Source organism: Mercenaria mercenaria, chromosome 14 (genome assembly GCF_021730395.1).
Source record: "Mercenaria mercenaria strain notata chromosome 14, MADL_Memer_1, whole genome shotgun sequence".
NCBI lineage: Eukaryota > Metazoa > Mollusca > Bivalvia > Venerida > Veneridae > Mercenaria > Mercenaria mercenaria.
Genome location: NC_069374.1, coordinates 2,290,918 through 2,313,729, shown reverse-complemented (window position 1 = coordinate 2,313,729; position 22,812 = coordinate 2,290,918). Strand labels below are relative to the sequence as shown.

The 22,812-nt window shown below is 35.9% G+C and overlaps 1 protein-coding gene across 8 annotated transcripts in view; it reads right to left on the bottom strand.

Annotated features, from left to right (window-relative positions):
* Positions 1-563: 563 nt before the first annotated feature.
* LOC123526138 (uncharacterized) overlaps positions 564-22,812 on the bottom strand; it is a 39,097-nt gene continuing 16,848 nt past the window's right edge. For 3 of the 8 annotated variants that reach the window (XM_053522821.1, XM_053522819.1, XM_053522822.1), the window contains exons 3-6: positions 5,107-5,276; positions 4,294-4,383; positions 3,722-3,836; positions 564-1,748 (exon numbers count right to left, since the gene is read on the bottom strand). In XM_053522821.1, the coding sequence (XP_053378796.1) occupies positions 1,246-1,748; positions 3,722-3,836; positions 4,294-4,383; positions 5,107-5,276 (878 nt within the window). In that variant the 3' untranslated portion in view covers positions 564-1,245. Of the gene's footprint in view, positions 1,749-3,721; positions 3,837-4,293; positions 4,384-5,106; positions 5,277-5,534; positions 6,350-9,828; positions 10,032-17,121; positions 18,081-22,571; positions 22,687-22,812 lie in introns of those variants that run through there. The other 5 variants (XM_053522817.1, XM_053522818.1, XM_045305149.2 and 2 more) reach the window with 4 other exon arrangements.

The following is a 22,812-nucleotide window of genomic DNA, read 5'->3' as shown; positions in this document are numbered from 1 at the left end:
GGGGTAAGAGTGAGGTTGGGTGCGCACCATAAACCGGTTTAAGCTCCCCAGTGGTGTTTTTGCCACTGACCGTTCCAAGGCGGTGCCCCACTGTGTTCCTTTGTTTGTTCGTTTTGTCCTCATGTGTTGGCTTTGTGTGTGCGCGCGCGTGTGTGTGTTTGTGCTGTGCACGTCTGCGTGTTGTGGGTTTCGTTTTGGGGAGGCTGCGTTTTTGGTACGTGGCATTCCCTGTTTGATATTTTGTCTTTGTTTTTTTTTTCGAATTAATCAGTCGTACAGGTCTGCCATTGATTTGCAATCTAAACGTAACCATATCAGTCAGAGACTGGAACGAAGGGGTATACATCTGCGTATCTACCATACTCTTCAAGTAATTACCTGTCAGTTACAGAATGGAACGAAGCCGCTGACAACTGTACAACTACGCAAAAGTCACAGATTGGAAGCATGTTCACTGGTAAACTCTTGCCAAGTGGCTAAGTTAATCCTCGATCTCAACGATTTTAAATGTCCGAAAACAAACAAAAACATATATGTACATGTAATAGGTAGGTAGGCAGATAGATATTTTCTCATTTATTTAATAATTTCTTCAGATGTACAAACTTGACTGTAATTTACACAACGTCATGTTAATCATACACTCAGAAATCACTTAGAAAGATGGACAAGGTCATTATAGAAATTTAGCAGGGTAAGGGTAAATGCTTTAGATTTCAAATCATAGCCTCTATCTTTTAATAAGTATGAAAACTTTGAGATTGCAAGTTCATAAACATTTTTGACGACGGTACAATTTCTACATATCCAACATTATTAACAAATGTATGTATTATTCTGTATTATATATGTATTATGACCGTTTATATGGATAAAATTTTCCTTTTTACTAACTCCTATCAATTTGCAATGTTCTCATTTTGTTTATAAGTTTTACGTATAAACTAATTAATTGTTGTTTTTTTCTACCTCAAACCGTTTGAGTTACTCAGATGTTATGATTTGGTAGCATGTATTTTTGAAAAACTTGGGCACCAATACTAATATTCGACCTAAGTTAAACCAGAAGAACTGATTTAAAATAATTAGAATTCTATAAACATTTAAAATTAACATCTACTAAATCCTGTAGCGCCAAGCTTTTAAAGATGTTGCATGTCGAAATTAACAATGCCTTTAGCCAAGTTTTACAACATCAATATGGGCTGTCATAATTTTAAATTTCTGATATAATAATTTTTTTAACTACACTGCTGTTTCAGAGGACTGTTCCTTTCTCATAACTTCATCATAAGACGGCGGTGGATCCGAGTATGAGCTCGCACTTCTACCGGAAGAATAAGGTTCAAATGAACCAGTATCTATATCTTCAAAGCTTTCTTGTCTGGTACCACTTAAATGGGGCGCAGATGGCTCTGTCATAGTTCTGTTACCAATTTCATTGTTATAACTGATATTTTCAACAGGTGAGCGCGGACGAGGTTGTTGCCTCCTTGCGTCTGGCAGGGCGTTCTGTATAGCACTTTCTTGTCGATTTTCTCGTCTGTTATATAAACTAATATCTGGTCTATTGTAATAATTACCATAGGAGTAGCTGTCAGCAGTTTCTACCATCAACGGCATACCAAATGTTGCTGCATTACAACAGCAGGTAAAAAATATTGCTAATGACAGAACGAATAAAACTAAAGTTATTACTATCGTCACAACAGAGAGGGCCATCTTTGAATCGGCAGAATCGAGACAAACTGAAATGCAAAATAAAAACAAACAAGTAAGTACTTATCATACATCTAGAACACTGACAAAGCTGACTTCTGACCGTTCAAAACTTTGAAAAAAGGAGAGTTACATGTAACACATCGGCTTCGATACTGGGCAGATCACATTTTTTATGCTACCGTCGCATATTGGAATAGGTTGGTTACTGCCAGATTATACTGCATACATGCAAACTCGGTGAATTTATATCCAAATTGGGTGTTTTGTAAATGAGGGGACTTTATTTTGAAAGATATTTAATTTCAATATATGTACGCAAGTTACGTACAATAGGTCCCATATTATGTGCCATGCTGTGTTTGTTCATGGGCTGATTTAAAGTCACAATATCTTTGATTAAAATGTGTCTGCCACATTTTTTTGTTATAAACATTAAATATATTATTGTCTTGATAAATCGAATGTTTGATAATTGTTTTCTCATGTATTTATCAAAGGTTTGACTACATAATTAACATGATAGAAAGCAATATAAAACGCATTGTTTTGATTCACTCCCTTTATGAACTTGACTTCATAATTACATGTGTAATACTGGAAGTAGTGTTTTTCTAACTATTTAATTATATGTAGTCTCTATTTGGACAGCAACAACATCTGTTTTAACATAAAATTAAAAGCCTGATGGAACTTTAGATATAACTCTTAAATGTTCTAAGATACCTGCAAAAATCCTGACAAACGGTGCATGTGCACAACTGCCGTATAGTGTTCTAATTTTGTATTAAATGTCATCATGATCCATCAATGAGTTACTTTGTTATGTAGAATTTATGAATTTTAAAACAAACCAAGGGCAATAACTAAGCAGTGACTGAGATCAGGATGAATGTTGGCGAGGAACACCGCCGTATCATGAACTATATTTGTATTAAGTTTGATGAAGATCAATCTATAGCTTACTTAGATAGTAAAAAATGCCCCTTCTTTTACCAAATCATGGGGGAAACTCTGCTTTTACTGAGTCAACGGGTATAATACTACATGTGAGCAAAGGTCATATGCAAATAACTGTCAGGTTTGGTGATTCTAGCTAAAATACGTCTTGAATTATTTTCAATTCCCGACGGACAGACGGAAGCACGAACGGAGGAACGGACGGACAATACCAAATGTATATCCTTTCGCCTTCGGCGGAGGATAAAAAAGTATAACTGATCCGATATCGGGTTTGTGTGGAGTCCGTGTTGTGTCTGTCTGATAGGTTACTGGCAGTCATTCTCTTTTTATCAAAATACATTTTTCCACTTTTGCATCTCGTTTCATTTTAATGTTTTCAGCATTTTGCCTACTGACTAGTAAGTTCAAAATATTTATCTATTTTTGTTGGGTTTAACGTTGCACCAACACAAGCATATGTCTTATGGCGACTTTCCAGCTTTGATCGGGGAGGAAGACCGAAGGTTCCCCTCCGTGCATTATTTTACCACGAGCGGGCACCTGGGTAGAACCATCGGCCTTCCGTAAGCCAGCCGGATGGTTTCTCTTATTGTTTATACTTTACTTCAGCTGAAACTTTCTAAAATTTACTTTTGTTAACATTTATATAAATTAATTTGCCGTTCCTAGTTGAATTATTTCGTGACCTTTGTCTCTCTTATTTTTATTAATATGCATAGATATTAAACAGAAGGATATTAAAACGATAGTAGTAAAATGTGAAAACAATTCATCTAATGTGTCGACTAAAACACATACCTTAGTTTTGATACACAGCTAAAGGTTTACATTAAAGCTAGGTGGTATATACCCTTCATGTCATTAATTCTGACATCGTCACCTCAGTGCAAAAGGTGGGTAACTTAACTGACTTAAAGCAGGACTTACTCACTTTTTGCGCTAAGGTGACAACATGTTGTATCTTGGTACATCAGACAAGCCGGCTGGACAAACTGACAAATATACATGTATATATATAAGACCACTATGATACCTTTACCTTTTATCCTTTCTGCCTGATTTGTACACGCAACAACCCCGTAGATTCCGCCAAGGCCGAAGCCGAAACAGATCGCCAGTATTGTGATACTGAACCAGACCACCATCAGAATCGTCTGCAAAAGAAAGTGTATATAAAAGCATTTGTTATTCCTTTTAGCCATATGTCACAAGAAACTATAAATTATTTTAATACCATAAAATGAAAAAAAAATCGTCGCAACTGGTAATAGGAAATGTGGAAGGACCGAAGGAGGCATTTACTGTATCGTGTACACCGTTACCCAACACATTTAAATGCATTGATGTGGTAAAGTAAACTTTCACCATTATACACATAACATATACTCACATGTGCAAACAGTTCGCCTTACTCGTCCAATATCTATTCGCGTTTTGTGACATTTGTGTTACTATCGTAATTGTTTACTATAAAGATTCTGAACAGAAACTGCAAAAGCAAGTTTCTTAGCAGCGATTTATTAATGTTTTCACTTTAGTCTTGTGTTTTGCCTTTTTAGCCAACACAGACGTGGCCATTGGACTCATTTATTTTTTATCTGGAATACTTACACAGCAATCAAAGCAACCGGTTGTGCTCTGTCCACTCGTTTTAGCCCCCTCGTAGTACATATACATCGGGCAAAATGACAGCAGAAATGCCTGTTTAGTACAACATTGAGTCAGTAAGAAAATCATTTATACATCATAAATAACTGTAGAAAATTTGATATTATTATTATAAATAACAAAGCCACACTATTGTCTGACACTGCTACATATTATCTTGAAACAACTGAACTTGAAATGATTTATTTATTTATTTTGTTGGGTTTAACGTCGCACCGACACAATTTTAGGTCATATGGCAACTTTCCAGCTTTAATGGTGGAGGAAGACCCCAGGTGCCCCTCCGTGCATAATTTCATCAAGAGCGGGCACCTGGGTAGAACCACCGACCTTCCGTAAGCCAGCTGGATGGAACTTGAAATGAAGTTATCGGACTAACATACTACTAAAACTTTACAAAACAAATACATGTAGTAATTATTGATATCGATAATTAAACCCTGAAGAGGCTTACCATTGCCTTTTCATAGACACTTGAAGATTTTTCTAGAACACTAGAACACCAATGTGAGTCAAAACAGTTCCACACAAAGTTCCGCTAATAACTGTTTTCTTCACCACCGGCAGACGAAGCACTGCTTTCAAATTCAAATTCATTTAAAACCATAAATGCTTTTGTTATTATTGCAAATTTGAAATTGAGGAAAGTCAGGAAGAAATGCTGAATATAGATGGACTGTGTCCGCATTTGCAAAAGTAAGCGAGAGATTGTTTGCCGGCACTGGTAGGAGACTTTGCAGATACCCCGATACATACCGGTATTCCTGCGACCATAGCTGCCCCAGCACTGAACGGGAAGTCTGATGCCGATCCTGACACAGCGACAGACACAATACCGACTATGATCGCCACCAGGGACATCAGTAACGTTACTCCGGCTAGTATACAGATACGTCTCGTCAGTCGAGACCTCTTGCCCTCAATACCTGTAAGAAAGACTAACATTTCATACCTCTGCATGTAGGCGGAAATGTAGGCTTTACTAAGTATCTAAGACATCAAAATATATTGTATAAAAATCGCTACTATCTAACCATCCTCTTAAGGCATGGGTTATGGAAGCAGAAACAAAGATATTGTAAGGTTGAACTTAGTATTCATATCATACAAACCATTGCTTTGAACTGACTTTGTATATTTCATCTGTTACAATTTATAGCGTGAAATATGTAAGAAAGTTAAACCTTGTGCAGGACACATTGTCACCAAGCATTACCAGGGTGACCTCAGTCAGTTCCAATGTTCCAACTTGTCACCGAGCAACACCACGGTGACCTCTGTCAGTTCCAATGTTCCAACTTGTCACCGAGCAACACCACGGTGACCTCTGTCAGTTTCAATGTTCCAACATGTCACAAGCAACACCAGGGTGACCTCTGTCAGTTCCAATGTTCCAACTTGTCAACCCCTGTCAGTTCCAATGTTCCAACTTGTCACCGAGCAACACCAGGGTGACCCCTGTCAGTTCCAATGTTACAACTTGTCACCGAGCAACACCAGGGTGACCTCTGTCAGTTCCAATGTACCAACTTGTCAACCGCTCTCAGTTCCAATGTTACAACTTGTCACAAGCAACACCAGGGTGACCTCTGTCAGTTCCAATGTACCAACTTGTCAGCCTCTGTCAGTTCCAATGTTACAACTTCTCACAAGCAACACCAGGGTGACCTCTGACAGTTCCAATGTACCAACTTGTCAACCTCTGTCAGTTCCAATGTTACAACTTGTCACAAGCAACACCAGGGTGACCTCTGACAGTTCCAATGTACCAACTTGTCAACCTCTGTCAGTTCCAATGTTACAACTTGTCACAAGCAACACCAGGGTGACCTCTGACAGATTCAATGTACCAACTTGTCAACCTCTGTCAGTTCCAGTGTTCCAACTTGTCATAAGCAACACCAGGGTGACCTCTGTCAGTTCAAATGTTCCAATTTGTCACACCACATGAGTTTCACGTTCTTCTTTTTCCACATAAACATTTAACACAAGTCAGCAACTGAAATAAACAGAGAACCAATCAACTTGATATCTAAGTTTGAGCATCATACAGTTCATTCTCAGGCAACATACACGGTCCTCTGGCCAAGTGGTTTAGTTCATTGGTTACACCGCCGTGGATTCGAGCCACACTTGGGAGGTATAATGCACTCGGTGTGGTTCTACCTAGGTGTCACCGTGTCTTAAAAATAATGCATCTAGAGTTTTTTGGGGGGTTTTACCATACCATTTAAATTAAATTCACAACACAGAGGAACTGTTTGTTGACATAGCATTCCCAATCCAATTTCTCTGAACTTGTGGCCATATGTAAACATCTACAATGTAGAAATGAATAACCACGTGTATGTGTGAAGTTAAGAATCTCAAAACTAGACGTTTGATATTTTCAGCTGGAGATGTGGTCTCAAAACTAGAGGGTTTTTGTCAGGAAAATATCAGCGCGTGAAAGCACAATTTTAAAAACAAAATGTAACATATTATGCTATTTTTCATTTGTGTGTTACATACAGGGCCTACACTTTAAAGTACTGAAAACACAACATGTAAAACATTATTACTCATGAATATAATGTTTAGATTTTTTGTCAAATTTTTATTTTCTGAAAACTGATTCTAAATGATACGGCTGTAAATGACTATTTTGAAGCTGGTATTATTGCGTTATCGGAATAAATCACCGTACGTGAAAACACTTATTTGCATCAATTATATTAACATTTAGAAGGACAGTAACGTTGTTAGTTCTATCAGCTCAGCTTTATAGATGATCTATAAAATCCTGGTTCGGCTTAGTCGCATTGAAGAAAATTTATGGCAAAACTGTCTGTAGAGAGCTGATAGAAGATGTTAATTTATCGGAAAAATACTGTCCATTAATAAGGCCCGACATTTGAGGAACTATCTTACACTTGAGGAACTATCTTAAGGTAGTTCTGCACGTTTGGATCGAAATTTTTTCTACAATGTAAAATTTGGTTAAACTCTGATTTTTCAAAACTTCAGAATAGACCTAGAAAATTCAGCAAATAAAAAGAATAAGGTCGTGTGCTTGATTTTTTTTGATATACCGATTTGAAAACTTTGGACCTCACGCAATATTTCATAATGGGAGTCTATGGGAAAATCATAAATTTCATAACATTTTCGCGAATAGAAAACATTCTACAAAGTAGATTTTGATGAAACTTCTCACAGTTGTAAATAAATACATGTCCTATAATTTGGTGAAATAAAATTTATAGGTTCATGTGCTTATTTTTGAGATATGTGACCAAGATTAAATTGAACTGGATATTTCACGCTGATTTTAAGACATTTTGTAAATGTTTTAACGTGTCATATGTTTTAATATCATTTTTTGACATTAGAAATATAGCAACAGTACCATTGTAATAAATTTACTCACAGGTTTCGATTTAATAAAAAATTGTTTTCATTTCCGTACGCCGAATACAGGCTTTATTCTACGTTTTCCGGATAAATGACGTTATGCCATCACTTCCGGTTTATCTAACGTGCAGAGACTTTAAATGACACTATTTATCACATTTGCCTTTACACTGTTTACCTTTACAATTTCATTATACTTATTAATATGTTTTAATAAGTGTAAACACATCGCATTTACCGATAAAATCTACTTTAATATTTGTTTTGGGTTGACCATCCGACTACCTGTACCTTTGAATATGAATCCAATGTAGACATGTCGCGATAATTCCTGTGCATAAACAGGTATGCTATAGTAGTCGCAACTTGACCGCGATGGTTGACCTTAGGCAGATTATTCATATCGATTATTTCATTGTAGAAATATGGGGTGCTTAGTGTAGCTGTCAATTTTAAATTTATGAATGCAAATAGCTGAAGCGTTTAAGAACACCCCTTTTCAATAATAGGTTGTATCTAATGTACCTTGATATAATCAATGTAGACATTCGGTCAATTCCTGGCATAACAGTATGCTATAAACATTTGTTGCTTTTGTTTTGGATTTAACGCCATTTTAACAGTATTTCAGTCATGTAACGGTGGTAGTTAACCTAACCAGTTTTTCCTGGATTCTGTACCAGTACAAACCTGTTCTCCGCAAGTAAGTGCCAACTTCCCCACATGAATCAGAGGTGGAGGACTAATGATTTCAGACACGATGTCGTTTATCAAAGATTCAGGGAGAATATACGCCCCGCCCGAGGATCGAACTGACGATCCCGCGATCCGTAGACCAACGCTCTTACCTACTGAGCTAAGCGGCCGGGCTGCTATAAACATAACATTATCACATGTATAGATTCATTTAAAAGCAGTTCTGAGCGACTCTAGGTCGTAAATCTATCCCATCTTTTCCGTTAAAATCACTGCTTAGAAAAGTTTTACAAGTTTAATCGGTATCGAAGTCTTAAAGATTATAAATAAACCATCATGGCCTACCAATTTTGGGGACCTCCGTAACAGACTGGTTACTTAAGGTCGCTGAATTCAAACCACTTGTCTCGCATACCTGTGGGTTTGAAATCTCGCTATGGATGGTGAGTACTTTCAGGAAGCCTTAATGGTCGGTAGTTCTACCTAGGTAACAACCCGTGTCTACAATAATGCTTAAAGGACCTACTTGTGTCTTCTTTCACAATTAAACCCTGCCTAATATAGAAAGTGAACTGAACACAAAACAAAATGTTGCACTGGGTGTTGAGCCTTCTTTGACTAGTGAAAGGGATGCTACGTCACACCTCTAGCCGTATGAGCGACTCACTTTACACAGTCTTCTACTGACTGTTAATATTATAAACGCATAAGACTAGGTATCTACATGTGACTTCTAAGATAGGCAATATCGGACCTAGGAAGAAAAAAAATGACCAAACAGATAAAAACTAGCCTTACTCTCTTTTTTTTTTTTACTTATCGGGATGACTTCTTTAATGAACTGTTAATAGTTGTCATGGACATCCCCCTAATGTGACAGCGACAGTCAAAAGTTATCCGTCCATTATAAGGAGAGATCGCCGTGACGTCTTTAAAATGAAATCAAAACTTTTAGAAAAACACTGTAAGTTAAGCGTTCATAATCCATTTTATTTCGAAATAACAATTAAAATTAATTTAATAATAAATTGCTTTTTTTTTAAATTATTTATTTTTATTTTATCCATATAATTTGTGTTCTAAGAAAGTTTAGGTCGTAAAAAAAAAACAATCACTTTTTACAAAAGGCGTATACGTTATGCGTCTGCCGACCTGATCCATGTCTTATCAGTTCTAAAAATAGAAAATGCTACGGCTTTGTATAAAAACACAATCTCGTGCTATAAGAACCTCTGTTTTCATCCTGAATCAGTATAATATATGCCCTTTCAAACAATATTTACCATCTACATGGTCTGATACTCGTGCCTGTGTCGGTGTGATGTAAGTATAATTTTAACCTAAACTTTTAAGAAAATATCACACTGTAATTCGATCTATACAACTTACCGTGTAAGTTTTAAGTCCTGTCACCAAATATTCAACATGACTCAAATTTAACCTCAAAAGTTTCAGATCTTGAATAATCGGAGTTTGTGTTTTTATTCATTTGAACTACGTGCACTTACTTAAATTGTAGTTTAAGAATTACTATGTCTCAATATTTTCCAGTGTTTACATTTGGGAGGCAAATGGCGTAAAAGTAACAAAGGGGAGAAACTCCAACGCGTCTTCTTACATTGGATCGAAAAAACAGACAATAAATATCTTCTCTTTTTTTTCGTAATTTCTTCAAATATTTGACTGTAATTTACACAATGTCAATCATGCACTGAGCAATCACTTAGTGCTTACTAGAGTCATGCCATTCTCAGAGTAGGCATATAACAGAAAGACGTGAATAGAAGTACAGTAGATGATCTAATTTATATGCTAAATTTATTTATGCGACTAAAAGCATACAGAACAATATATAAACGTTGTACATGTACTTGTTGCTGGCATGCAATATAGAAATACCATGCTTGCTACTTCTATTTTTTTTTCAATATATATTCATGTGTACTACTTTTAGTCTTTTTAAGAGGCTGTCGTATTTAGAATTTCATTAATAAAGTACATAAAAAAAAAGATTTAAATCACCAATACAACACATTCTTACTAGTTTAGATTTTCATGTCTTCGTCAGAAATAATAACGTACAATGCAAACGACGTACGTCAAGTTGGACGCCAACATCAACGTGACAAAAAGCACAAATAAAGAATATATTTATATTATCGTACATATAGATAGGGATCATAATGATACGTAACGGCGGGTATTTATCGAAAAATATATTTCTTCAATATGAAGCCGAGGAAAAATAAAACTTACGGTATTACATGCCTAATAGTAATGTTTACAAAATGGCATTTGCTTGGTATATTCTTAAAGGTGATCGTGTTTCGCACTGTTTTTGCAATTTTTTAACAACTTTTACCGTGCCGTTTTTTATAAATTTTGTATAACTTATGGTATCTCCTCAAGCTCAAATAGAGACAAATTTCAAAGTGATGGCCACTATCCAAAACGTTTGCTGAGAACTCATTTTACTATTAATTTTAATACAGCAAACTTCTCGTAAACAATTATAAAACACAAAATAAAAATGTCAATGTCATTTTGTCTAGGGTGCCTCAAGTAAACGGATTTAATGAGACAGAATTCTAACTTCAACACTAAAAAAATAAGATCGAACCATGTGTTTCTGTTTGAATTTTGCTTACTTTATTCAAAAGTAACCTTGGGGCAGACGTAAAACCTACCTAAATTTCTTCCACGATATGTAATATAAAGAGTGAAAGCAAAATAGAGAACTTTTACCGCATGTAACTCAATATTTTTTAAAGATGTGTAACTCTACCCCTTCTGTTTAAGTAGTAAATTCACTTTGAACAGAAAGAAGTCGCTTATCAATTTTTTTTTCCATTTTTGTACAATAAATCAATTATAAGTCTTGAAAGAAGTAAAAACTTTCTAAAAAAAAGGGACAATAAAGAGGAAAAAAATTGGTCTCTGTAGGGCTTGAACCTACGCCCCATCCCCCTGAGAACTGCAGTAAAAGTAGGTTTTTAGTAGGTTTTTAACCGAGCCTGCAACATTTTCGTATTTGTCATGTTGAGCGACCTGTGAAGTTTCCACTTTTTCTATTTTATTATCACAGCAGCGCTGTTTGTGCCGTGTGGCGGCCGTAAAATGTCTCCCCGTACATTCAATCAGGGCTGTTATATTTCGATCTTTTCAGACCGTTCAGCACGACTTTTATGTTGTTTTATTGGTACTGTTTACTTTCTCAGCATGACCGTTTCGGTCTGGGTGGTTCCAACACTGCCGCTTTCATAGCCTTGGGTATTGTATAATCACCCCATGGATATAGTGCCTGCTTTTTTATTTTGTCTTTTGACAGTTCCTGTGATATGCAGGCTCCGTAACCTCAGATCCTCCAGTTTGTTTAGTTCTGCCCATTGTTTTCTCGTTTGTGGCAAACCTATTACTTCATCTGGGGACCGAACGCCGCTTTTCATGGAATTACACGCCACAACCCATGTATCATTGAAGGTTCCATGTTCACCGCCGTTTGAATACATCTGCGGATGTCTCTAAATTACTTTTTATACTTTTATCATGTGTAAATGTTGAGTTCTGCTCAACCCGGGGCTAGAGGGCGTGGACGGTAGCATGCATTTCCACTACCGTCCATAACAGGCTCAATCAAACCGAGCCTGTAACATTTTCGTATTTGTCGTGTTGAGCGACCTGTAAAGTTTCCACTTTTTCTCTTTTATGGTAGAAATTGAATACTCTTCAAAAGGAGGTACTCCATTACGCTTCTAACACCTTAACATATCTACATGATAAATTTAAAATATACACGTGAAGTATACTTGAGAATTCTCAATACTTATAATAATAATAATAATAACAGTAATTCAAAAGCCAACCACACATAAATAGAAATCTAATTACCGAGAAAAAAAAAACAAATAGATAATAACCTAAATAAGATTACAAATTATTGAAAAACTGCAGTCAAGCGATTTGAAACAGCAATAAAGGGTGGTAATAGAAAAGCTGTCACAGAAGACAGCACGCCCGATTATTTTGATGCTGGATAGTGAAACTGGGCACATCTAAGGAAACTGGAGCTGTTGCTGGAGTGTTTAATGACCCCAATGGTGTGACGAAGATATTGCACAATAGCTTGAGCCTTTTTCAAAATATTAAGTAATAGGAGTGTATCAAGACACTATATAAGTACAATTCTGAGCATAATTCAATAAATATTGGTGCAAAGTTACGCACCTTGTGTCATATGATGTGGGTGATGATGTGGAATATCTACTTCAAGTTTGAATCAAATCCATTCCATAATAACCGCGTTACAAAAATGTATAGTGAATATGCATCAAAATTTACCTTTAATTCTAAGTAAAAAAGGGAATAATCCATGAAAAAGTGGTGTCAGAATTATGCACCTTGTGTCATATGACGTGGGAAATAAGGTGGAACAATTTTTTTTTAAGTTTGAATCAAACCCATTTAGTAGTAACAGACAGAGTGAAAGTGCATCAAAAGTTTAACCTGAAATTATAAGTAAAAAGTGGGGGTGGGATAATAAATAAAATTGTGGTGCAAGAGTTATGGACCTTGTGTCATAATTATGATGTGAGTGATGATGTTGAACAAGTATTTTAAGTTTGAATCAAATCCATTTAGTAATATTTGAGATAGAGTGAAAGTGCATCAAAACTTTAACCTTAAATTCTAAGTAAAAGGGGGGTAATTCATTAAATATTGGTACCAGAGTTATGTGCCTTGTGTCATATGATGTGGAACAACAACTTCCAGTTTGAATCAAATCCATTTAAGCGTAACTGAGATAGAGTGAAAGTGCATCAAAACTTTAACCTTAAATACTATGTAAAAGGGGGATAATTCATTTAATATTGGTACCAGCGTTATAGTCCTTGTATCATATGATGTGGGAGATGATGTGGAACAACTACTTTCAGTTTGAATCAAATCCATTTAGGGATAACTGAGATAGATTGAAGGTGCATTAAAACTTTAACATGAAATTCTAAGTAAAAAGGGGGATAATTCATGAAATGTTTGTGTAAGAGCTATGGCCCTTAGGCCAGATGATGTGGGTGATGATGAGGAATAATTATTTGAAGTCAGAAGCAAATCCATCCAGTAATTACAGTAATAAGGAGAAACAAGAAACGCGGCAATGCCACGAAACCAGGTTTTCAACACTTTTCATAAGAATAAACAAGAGTGCCAGAATGTCACAATATACGCCCGTCACAGCAAATTTCTTTACTCTAACACCTGTATTTGCAGATGTAATTTTAATTTTGTGGTTGTTTAGTAATCATTGTAATTCTTTTGTTTTGCTAAATCCACAAAAAAACTCCTTACCAGGTAGAGATACCTTAAAATACACCTAAAATTAGAAAGTAACAACTATGTTGTACCACAGAAAAGTGGTCTTGGTTTTTCCCTACGGTCAATTATAAAAAAGTTACAATATAAGTTATTTATAGTAACAACTAAGGGAAGTTAATCTTAAAAAAAATACAAAAAAAAAAATGTAAGTCCACACAGAAATCCTTACCAGGTAGAGATTGGTCAAAATACACCTCAAAATTGGATGTAACATGCATGTTGTACTACAGAAAAGTGGTCTCGATTTTTCCCTACGTCTAGTAATGAAAAAGTTACAATATAAGCTATTTATAGTAACAAAAAAGGGAAGTAATTCTAAAGAAGGGAACTGCGCAAGACACTTCGTCTCATGATGGTGTATAATTGTGCCAAGTGACATCAAAATCCCTCTATGCATGAAGAAGATATGCTCCGGACAAAGTTTTCATTCTTGTATCCTTTGACCTCTAAGTGTGACCTTGACCTTAGACCTAGGGACCTGGTTCTTGCGCATGACACTCCGTTTCATGATGGTGAACAATTGTGTCAACTTTCATCGAAATCCCTCCATGCATGTAGAAGATATGCGTACCCTAACCCTAACCTAACCCTAACCCTATTTTTAGTAACCTTGACCTTGATCCCAGAAACCCCAAAATCAATCCCAAGCTACAACTTCATATAAGTTTTCTATACACCAAGTTTCATCATGATAGCTAATTCCTAAGTTAAGTTATTGACCGGAAACCCTTTTTCTATTTTAAGTAACAGTGACCTTGACCTTGACCCCAGAAACCCCAAAATTAATCCTAGCCTTTGTCTTGATATAAGCTACATACATACCAAGTTTTATTCAAATATCTTTACGAAACAAAAGTTATTGACCGGAAACCCTTTTTCTATTTTAAGTAACAGTGACCTTGACCTTGACCCCAGAAACCCCAAAATCAATCCCAGCCTTTGTCTTGATATAAGCTACATACATACCAAGTTTTATTCAAATATCTTTACCGAAACAAAAGTTATTGACCGGAAACTCCAGTTTGACGCCGCCATCGCCGCCGCCCGCCCGCCCGACCGACATCTACCCCAATCTAATAACTCAGGTTTTCGTTGAAAACCTGGTTAAAAAGAGGAAGTGTAAAAAAAACATTAACCAAGGTGGGACGCGGAAGGACGCCGACGCCGGAATTGAGTAGGATAGCTCTCCATATCAAAAATCCAACAAGTACATTTAAATTTAAAGAATAGAAACAGTAAGGGGTAGAAAGGGGGAATGGTGGGGAGGAGGTTGAAGAGGAAAGTAGAACAAGGATGAATATACAAAGGGAATGCCCCGGTTCTCAATCGCAGTTACACTACAGCGTAAACCATAACAGCGCAGACATTTATGTACCAAATATAAAATCATCAATATTGTGATCAGTACTGTAAAATGTGTAGTCACACCACTATACACTAGGTAAACGGATATATTCGGCACATGATGCTATGTTCGGCGCAGGATCGATACAAAGTTGATTGAAAACTTTAGTGGGGTTAGTATTCTCCTCATTTCATTAAAATCACCTCACTGACCTTATCAAGTAATAAATGAAGTTTCCAAAGCCGATTTAAAATTCTGAAAAGATGGCATTAAATTTTAAGGAAAAATGGCGAAATGAATGTTAAACTTTACGCCAATTTCGACAATTATAAAGTTTATAGCCACATTTCTTTGAAAATATTGCAAAACAAAGCTAGTATCTTTATGGACTATAACCAATCTGACTAAAGTACATCTCCTTTTACGCAACGTTTAGGATCTGAGAACGAGCTATTGATAGCCTCGTTCTGACGACCCTTTCACTAGCAAATCAGAGCTTAACTTACATTTTGCAAATCTATAGTTAGCCTTGATTTTTGATATTTACAATTCTTATGTCGTAATGTGTCAGATAGCCGGTTAGCTTAGTCGGTTGGCCACTTGCTCTGTAAGCAAGGGGTCCCGGGTTCGAGCCCTGGATTGACATTTTTCTTACTCTTTGACATTTGAACAAGTCGTCTAATCAAATAATAATAGATTTGCGAAAATAAAAATAGCAATATTGGAAATCCAAAATATACAATGTGAATGGGTCATTCTCAGATCTTCCTTTAGAAGATCAAGTACTTTAGTCAGATTGGGACTATAACTATCAATCATTTCTCTGTCATCCTTCCAAATCACAATGTCTAAACCGGTATTTTAGATGAAATTTTTAGGTTTGAAATACACCATATACATGAAAAAGGCGATGTTTGGCGCAGAATGAAAATATTTGGGAGAATCGCTGATACAATGGTACATTGTGTACACCTAGGTCGGAAGCATTTGCTGGAACGGGCGCTGACGGGGTAGGGGGCAGTGCCGAATATCTGGACTTGAGAATAAAGTCTTTAAGATTTTTACCACGCTCATATGGTAAGACGGGTCTATAGGGATGCAACTATTGGACTGAGACATTTGCCGACAGCTTAAATAAATCCCAGTATTTATGTATGATACTGCCAGTGTTAGGATGAGAAGGATTATATTCAATAACAAGGTACATTATCGACATGAACAGAGGTGTTATTGTACAGCAGGGTTTCATCTTGTGTAACATTTTGCAATGTGTAAAATGTAATATCAATTACATTATCTGATTAAATGCTCATATGTTTATAACAATTTTTTTCTTCAGTCATGTTGGTTAAACTATTATTGTTTGTGATGAAGCTAAAGCTTCGTTAACATTTCAGTGTTTATATTCATTGTAAATACGCTTCCTTTGTAAGTTAAATATTGTCATGTTTCATTGTTAAAATTATTGTGTTTGTAAGTTATATATAATTTTGTCTCATTATTCATACTCATTGTGAATATTGTTTATAAGGTATATATCATCATATTTCATTGTAATGTCTGATTTTTATATATGTATTATATGCAATGGAGGATTAAAAGAAGTATATATTGGTGGATGTTAGTATTTTAAACATACACGTTGGTGCATATGCTATTACTGGTATTCGTAAGATCATCTAGGAATGACACCTGCTCCGTTGAAATTTCATACGTGAATTAAATAGAGCTATGCAATTCATTAATTAAGGGCATTTACAAAGTTACTCAAGTCAGCCAGGGATTGATCCCACATCATGAAAACGAAGCCATAATGAAGGTTTCAGCTGGTGGCTTTGTAGAAAGTCTGCATTTTCTATTTATTGTTCTAGATTTCAAATCGTAGCCTCTATCCTGTAATAAGCATGAAAACATTGCAATTTCAAGTTCATTAACACCTTTGACAAACGTACAACATATCGAAATAAATTTAAAATTGTATGTATTATTCTGTATTATAAATGAACTATGACCATTTACATACAAATATATGAATCATTTTATTTTTTCTAACTCATATTGTCATATCAGTTTGCAATAATCTAATTTTGTTTATAAAACTTACATACAGACTCCAGTTGTTATTTCGCTACCTGCAACCGTTTGATTTACTAAAATATTGTGCTTTAGTAGCATGTAGTTTTGTAAGACTAAGGAAGTAATTCTAATTTTCGACCTGAAGTAACCCAAAAGAAACGATTTAAAATTGGTAAAATTCTATAAACATGTAAAACGATAAAAAAGACCATGTGTAACATCTACTTATTCCTGTCTGACACAATGTCTGACGTCAAGTTTAAGATGTTGCATATCGGTTTTAACAATGTTGTGGGTCAAGTTTTACCATGCAGTGACATCATCAACATGGGCTGTCATAATTTTAAAGTTCTGATATAATTTATTTTTAACTACACTGCTGTTTCGGAGGACTGTTCCTTTCTCATAACTTCGTCATAAGACGGCGGTGGGTCAGAATATGAGTTCGCACCTCTACCGGAAGAATAAGGTTCAAATGAACTTGGACCAGTATCTACATCTTCGAAACTTTCTTGTCGGGGCGCAGATGGCCCAATTTCATTGATATAACTTATATTTTCAATAGGTGAGCGCGGACGAGGTTGTTGCCTCCTTGCGTCTGGCAGGGCGTTCTGTATAGCACTTTCTTGTCGATTTTCTCGTCTGCTATATATACTAATATCTGGTCTATTGTAATAACTACCGTAGGAGTAGCTGTCAGCAGTTTCTACCAGCAACGGAACACCAAATGTTGCTGCATTACAACAGCAGGTAAAAAATATTGCTAATGATAAAACGAATAAAACTATAGTTATTATTATCGTCACAACAGAGAGGGCCATCTTTGAATCGGCAGAATCGAGACAAACTGAAATGCAAAATAAAAACAAACAAGTAAATACTTATCTTAATACGTACATCTAGAACACTGATAAATGCCCCTTCAGACCCTTCAAAACTTTGAAAAAAGAAGGAGAGTTACATTTAACGCATGGACTTTGATACTGAACAGATCACTCATTTGACGCTACAGTCACACTTTATTGGAATGCTAGATTATATTGTGTACACGAAAAATCGGTGAATTGAAATCCTCGGCCGAATAGAATAGGGTGTTTTGTGAATGAGGGGAGTATATTTTAAAATATATTTAATTTCGATATATATATATACAAGTTACGTACAATAGGTCCTATGTTATGTGCCATGGTGTGTTGGTTCATTGACTTTAAAGGGTCATAATGTCTTTGAATAAAAATGTGTCTGCCATATTTTTGTTATGAATATGAAAATATTATTTTCTTGTTAAATCGAATGTTTGATAATTGTTTTCTCACGTTTTTGTCATAGGTTTGACTATATAATTAATACAATAGAAAGTAATACAAAATGCACTATTTTGATTATCGCCCTTTATGTGTAATATTGAAAGTAGTGTTTTTTTCTAACTATTCAATTATATGTAGTCTCTTTTTGGACAGCGGCATTACCTGTTTTTAGCATAAAATTAAAAGCATTATGGAACTTAAACATAACTCTAAAATTTACTGAGATACCTGAAAACTCCTGAAAAACGTCGCATGTGCAAAACTGCCGTATAGTGTTCTATGTTTGTATTAAATCCATCAATGGGTTACTTTTTTATGTGGAATTTATGAATTTTAAAACAGATGTAGTGAATAGTGGTCTGAGACCGGTGCAGAGTAGAGGGCGCTAGTGAGGTCAAGCGAGGTCACGAGCGGGATCAGCCAATGAGAGGCATTCTGAAAGTTCTAGCCATCTTGAGAAGAAGCCATATTTGCTGTGTTCCATTATATACATTGAAATCTACTTTCATCCAGACTCTCGTCGGCTGTGAGTATTGATATATATGTTCATTTTGTGCATCCTTGTTATCTGTTAAGCTTCAAAGCCAGATATCATTGTATTTCATGTAATTCGGCATCCTGTATAGTGAAAATTCACTATACAGATTAAGGGCAATTATTATGCAGTTACTAAAAAGATCAGGATGAAAGTTGGCGTGCAACACCGCCTAATTATGAACTATATTTGTATTAATTAAGTTTAATGAAGATCCATAGCTTACATAGACACAGTTAAAATCCCTTTTCTTTTACCAGATCAAGAGATGAAAGCTCCACTTTTACTGAGTAAACGGGTACAATATTACATGTGAGCAAAGGTCATATGCTAAGTAATAATTGTGAGGTTTGGTGATTCTAGCTAAACAATTTTGAATTATAAGCATTTTCAATTTCCGAAGGACAGACGGAAGCGCGGAAGGACGGACGGACGAACAACCTAACGGACAACACCAAATGTCGCCTTCGGCAGAGGATAATAATACGACTGATCCGAAATCCGGTTTCGTATTGCGTATTTCTGATAGGTCCTCTTTTTATCACACTGCAATTTTCCCACTTTTGCATCTTGTTCATTTTCATGTTTTTAGCTCACCTGTGACATAGTGACAAGGTGAGCTTTTGTGATCACCCTTCGTCCGTCGTCTGTGCGTCCGTCCGTCCGTGCGTGCGTGCGTCAACAATTTCTTGTCTGCACGATAGTGGTTTCATTTATGATTTTATTTTAACCAAACTTGCACACAACTTGTATCATCACAAGATCACGGTTCCTTTCTTGAACTGGCCAGATCCCATTATGGGTTCCAGAGTTATGGCCCCTGAAAAGGCCAAAATTAGCTATTTTGACCTTGTCTGCACAATAGCAGCTTTATTTATGATTTGGTTTTTACCAAACTGGCACACAACTTGTATCACCATAAGATCTTGGTTCCTTTCTTGAGCTGGCCAGATTCCATTATGGGTTCCAGAGTAATGGCCCCTGAAATGGCCAGAATTAGCTATTTTGACCTTGTCTGCACAATAGCAGCTTCATTTATTATTTTATTTTAACCAAACTTGCACACAACTTGTATCACCATAAGATCTTGGTTCCTTTCTTGAACTGGCCAGATTCCTGTATGGGTTCCAGAGTTATGGCCCCTGAAAGGGCCAGAATTAGCTATTTTGACCTTGTCTGCACAATAGCAGCTTCCTTTATGATTTGAATTTAATCAAACTTGCACAAAACTTGTGTCACCATAAGATCTCGGTTCCTTTCTTGAACCGGCCAGATCCCATAATGGGGTCCAGAGTAATGGCCCCTGAAAGGGCCAAAATTAGCTATTTTGACCTTGTCTGTACAATAGCAGCTTCATTTATGATTTGATTTTAACCAAACTTGCACACAACTTGTATCACCACAAGATCTTTCTTGAACTGGCCAGATTCCATCATGGGTTCCAGAGTTATGGCCCCTTTAAGGTCCAAAATCGGCTATTTTGGCTTTTGCAGCCATATAGAGACTTCATTTATGGTTTGATTTGATACAAACTTCCAAAATATCTTTAACAACAATAAATCTTGGATTCCATGATAAATCAGATCCAGTCGTAGGTTCCAGAGTTATTTTATATCTGATTACCTCCCCTGATTGTAATCAAAATGGATTTATATCAATAAGTACTTATAGGACAGGGGTCCTGAAATAAGCTGTCCGAGTTGTCCGATTCGTGGATTCCTCGGTCCGGACAAGCAGTTTTTAGAAGCTGGCTTGTCCGGGGACAAGTAAAATTTCCGTGGAAAACATTTTATAAAAACGGAACTAATCGGCGTCATCTGTGATCTCCGCATGCCTAAGCAGTATCTAATCTGTTTGTGATCATATATGACCCTTAATTATCAAAACAAAAATGTATGCAGCCATTTATAGACACGTGGACTGGTTTACTACATTTAATGATCATTATTGGAAAATTAAACCGTGAGTTGAAATGAGTGCCAGTCTGGGATCCCGTTATCTACTTTCATTTTGGATTTTCAGAAAATCCATTAGCTAGGTACGCTATGTAAAAAAGTTTAGTAGCCAAAATTTGTGGCTTAATTTTTCGAGTCGATTGTTTTGACTTTAACAACTCGGACAGCTTATTTCAGGACCCCTGAAGGACCAGTGCAGTATTCAGTGAGGGTAGAAGTTCTGCATACTGAGATTATTTTGTCAATGGCATGTGTTCAAGTGTTCTTAATTATTCTCTACTCACTAAACTTGCTGGTCATAACATATTTTCAAGTGGATGTTCTAGTCACTAAGCTTGCTAGTTATAACATATTTTCAAAAGGATGGTTCTAGTCATAACATTAAAACTTTATATAAGTTAAAATAGAAGTCAACAGAAGTGTATGTTTGTATTATTTGTTTATTCAGTAATGATAATGCTGATCCTTTCCTTTTTAAACTAAAAAGTACGGACAAGTTCTTCTTTGGTACGGACAAGTGGATTTGTGGGCCCAACTTGTCCGTGGACAAGTAGACTCTGAAAATATTTCAGGACCCCTGTAGGACTTATTTGAAATTTCATTATTGTTATTAGTTGGACTGAGACAATCAGGGTAGATAACTATGGACTGATTTTATGTCAAATTACCTCCCTTTATTTCAAATTAAAATGGGTATATCTCCGTAACTAATGAAGATACTGATCTGAAATTTCATGTACGCCAACAGATTTATTTGGCAGATCCTTCTTTTGTTCACTTACAATAGTTTTTTTTTAATTACTTCCCTTTTACGTTACTATAAATAGCTTATTTTAGTAACTTTTTTATTATTGGCCATAGGGAAAACCCGAGACCACTTTTCTGTGGTACAACATGGATGGTATCTCCAATTTTTAGGTGTATTTTGACATATCTATACCTTGTAAGAATTGTGTTTTCTTTTTGGTTAAATTTCTTCCCTTAGTTGTTCCTGTCCTTTGGATTTAGATATTTTTTCTGAGGACCTTCTTGTCCTCAAGTGCAATGATAACAGGTGAGCGATATAGGGCCATGATGGCCCTCTTGTTTCATCATTTCGCCTACTTGCCAGTATTGTCAAAATATTTCTCTCCTTGTTTATAATTTACATCAGCTGAAATTTTCTTACATTTTTATTCCTCTGTCACTTCTGTTAACATTTCTAAAAATTAATTTGTCGTTCTCATTTTAAGTATTTCGTGACCTTTGTCTTTCGTATTGCTATTGATATGGCATGCATACATGTATATTAAATGGAAAAACAATATTAAAATGATAGTACTAAATGTGAAAACAATTCATCTAATGTGTCAATTAGAACACATGCATTATTATTTTTCTTTTAAGTTCTTTATATACAGCTAAAGACCATATGACAAACATCGACATTAAAGCTACATGTAGGTGGTACCATTGCAGTGATTAATTTAGCCATGTTGTCATGAAACGAGCCGGCTGGACAAACAGTCAAAATATCTAAAGAACACTATTTATACAGTTACCTTTTACCCTTTCTGCCTGATTTGTACACGCAACAACCCCGTAGATTCCGCCAAGGCCAAAGCCGAAACAGATCGCCAGTATTGTGATACAGAACCAGATCACCATCGTCATAGTCTGAAACAGAAAGTCACAGTGTATATAAAATGAGCTTTTGTGATTCCTCTGGTTTAAACATATTTATTCCCAACAATATACATAATTATACACAGGTGGGCAGGTGGCTTAGTGGTACCACGCTCT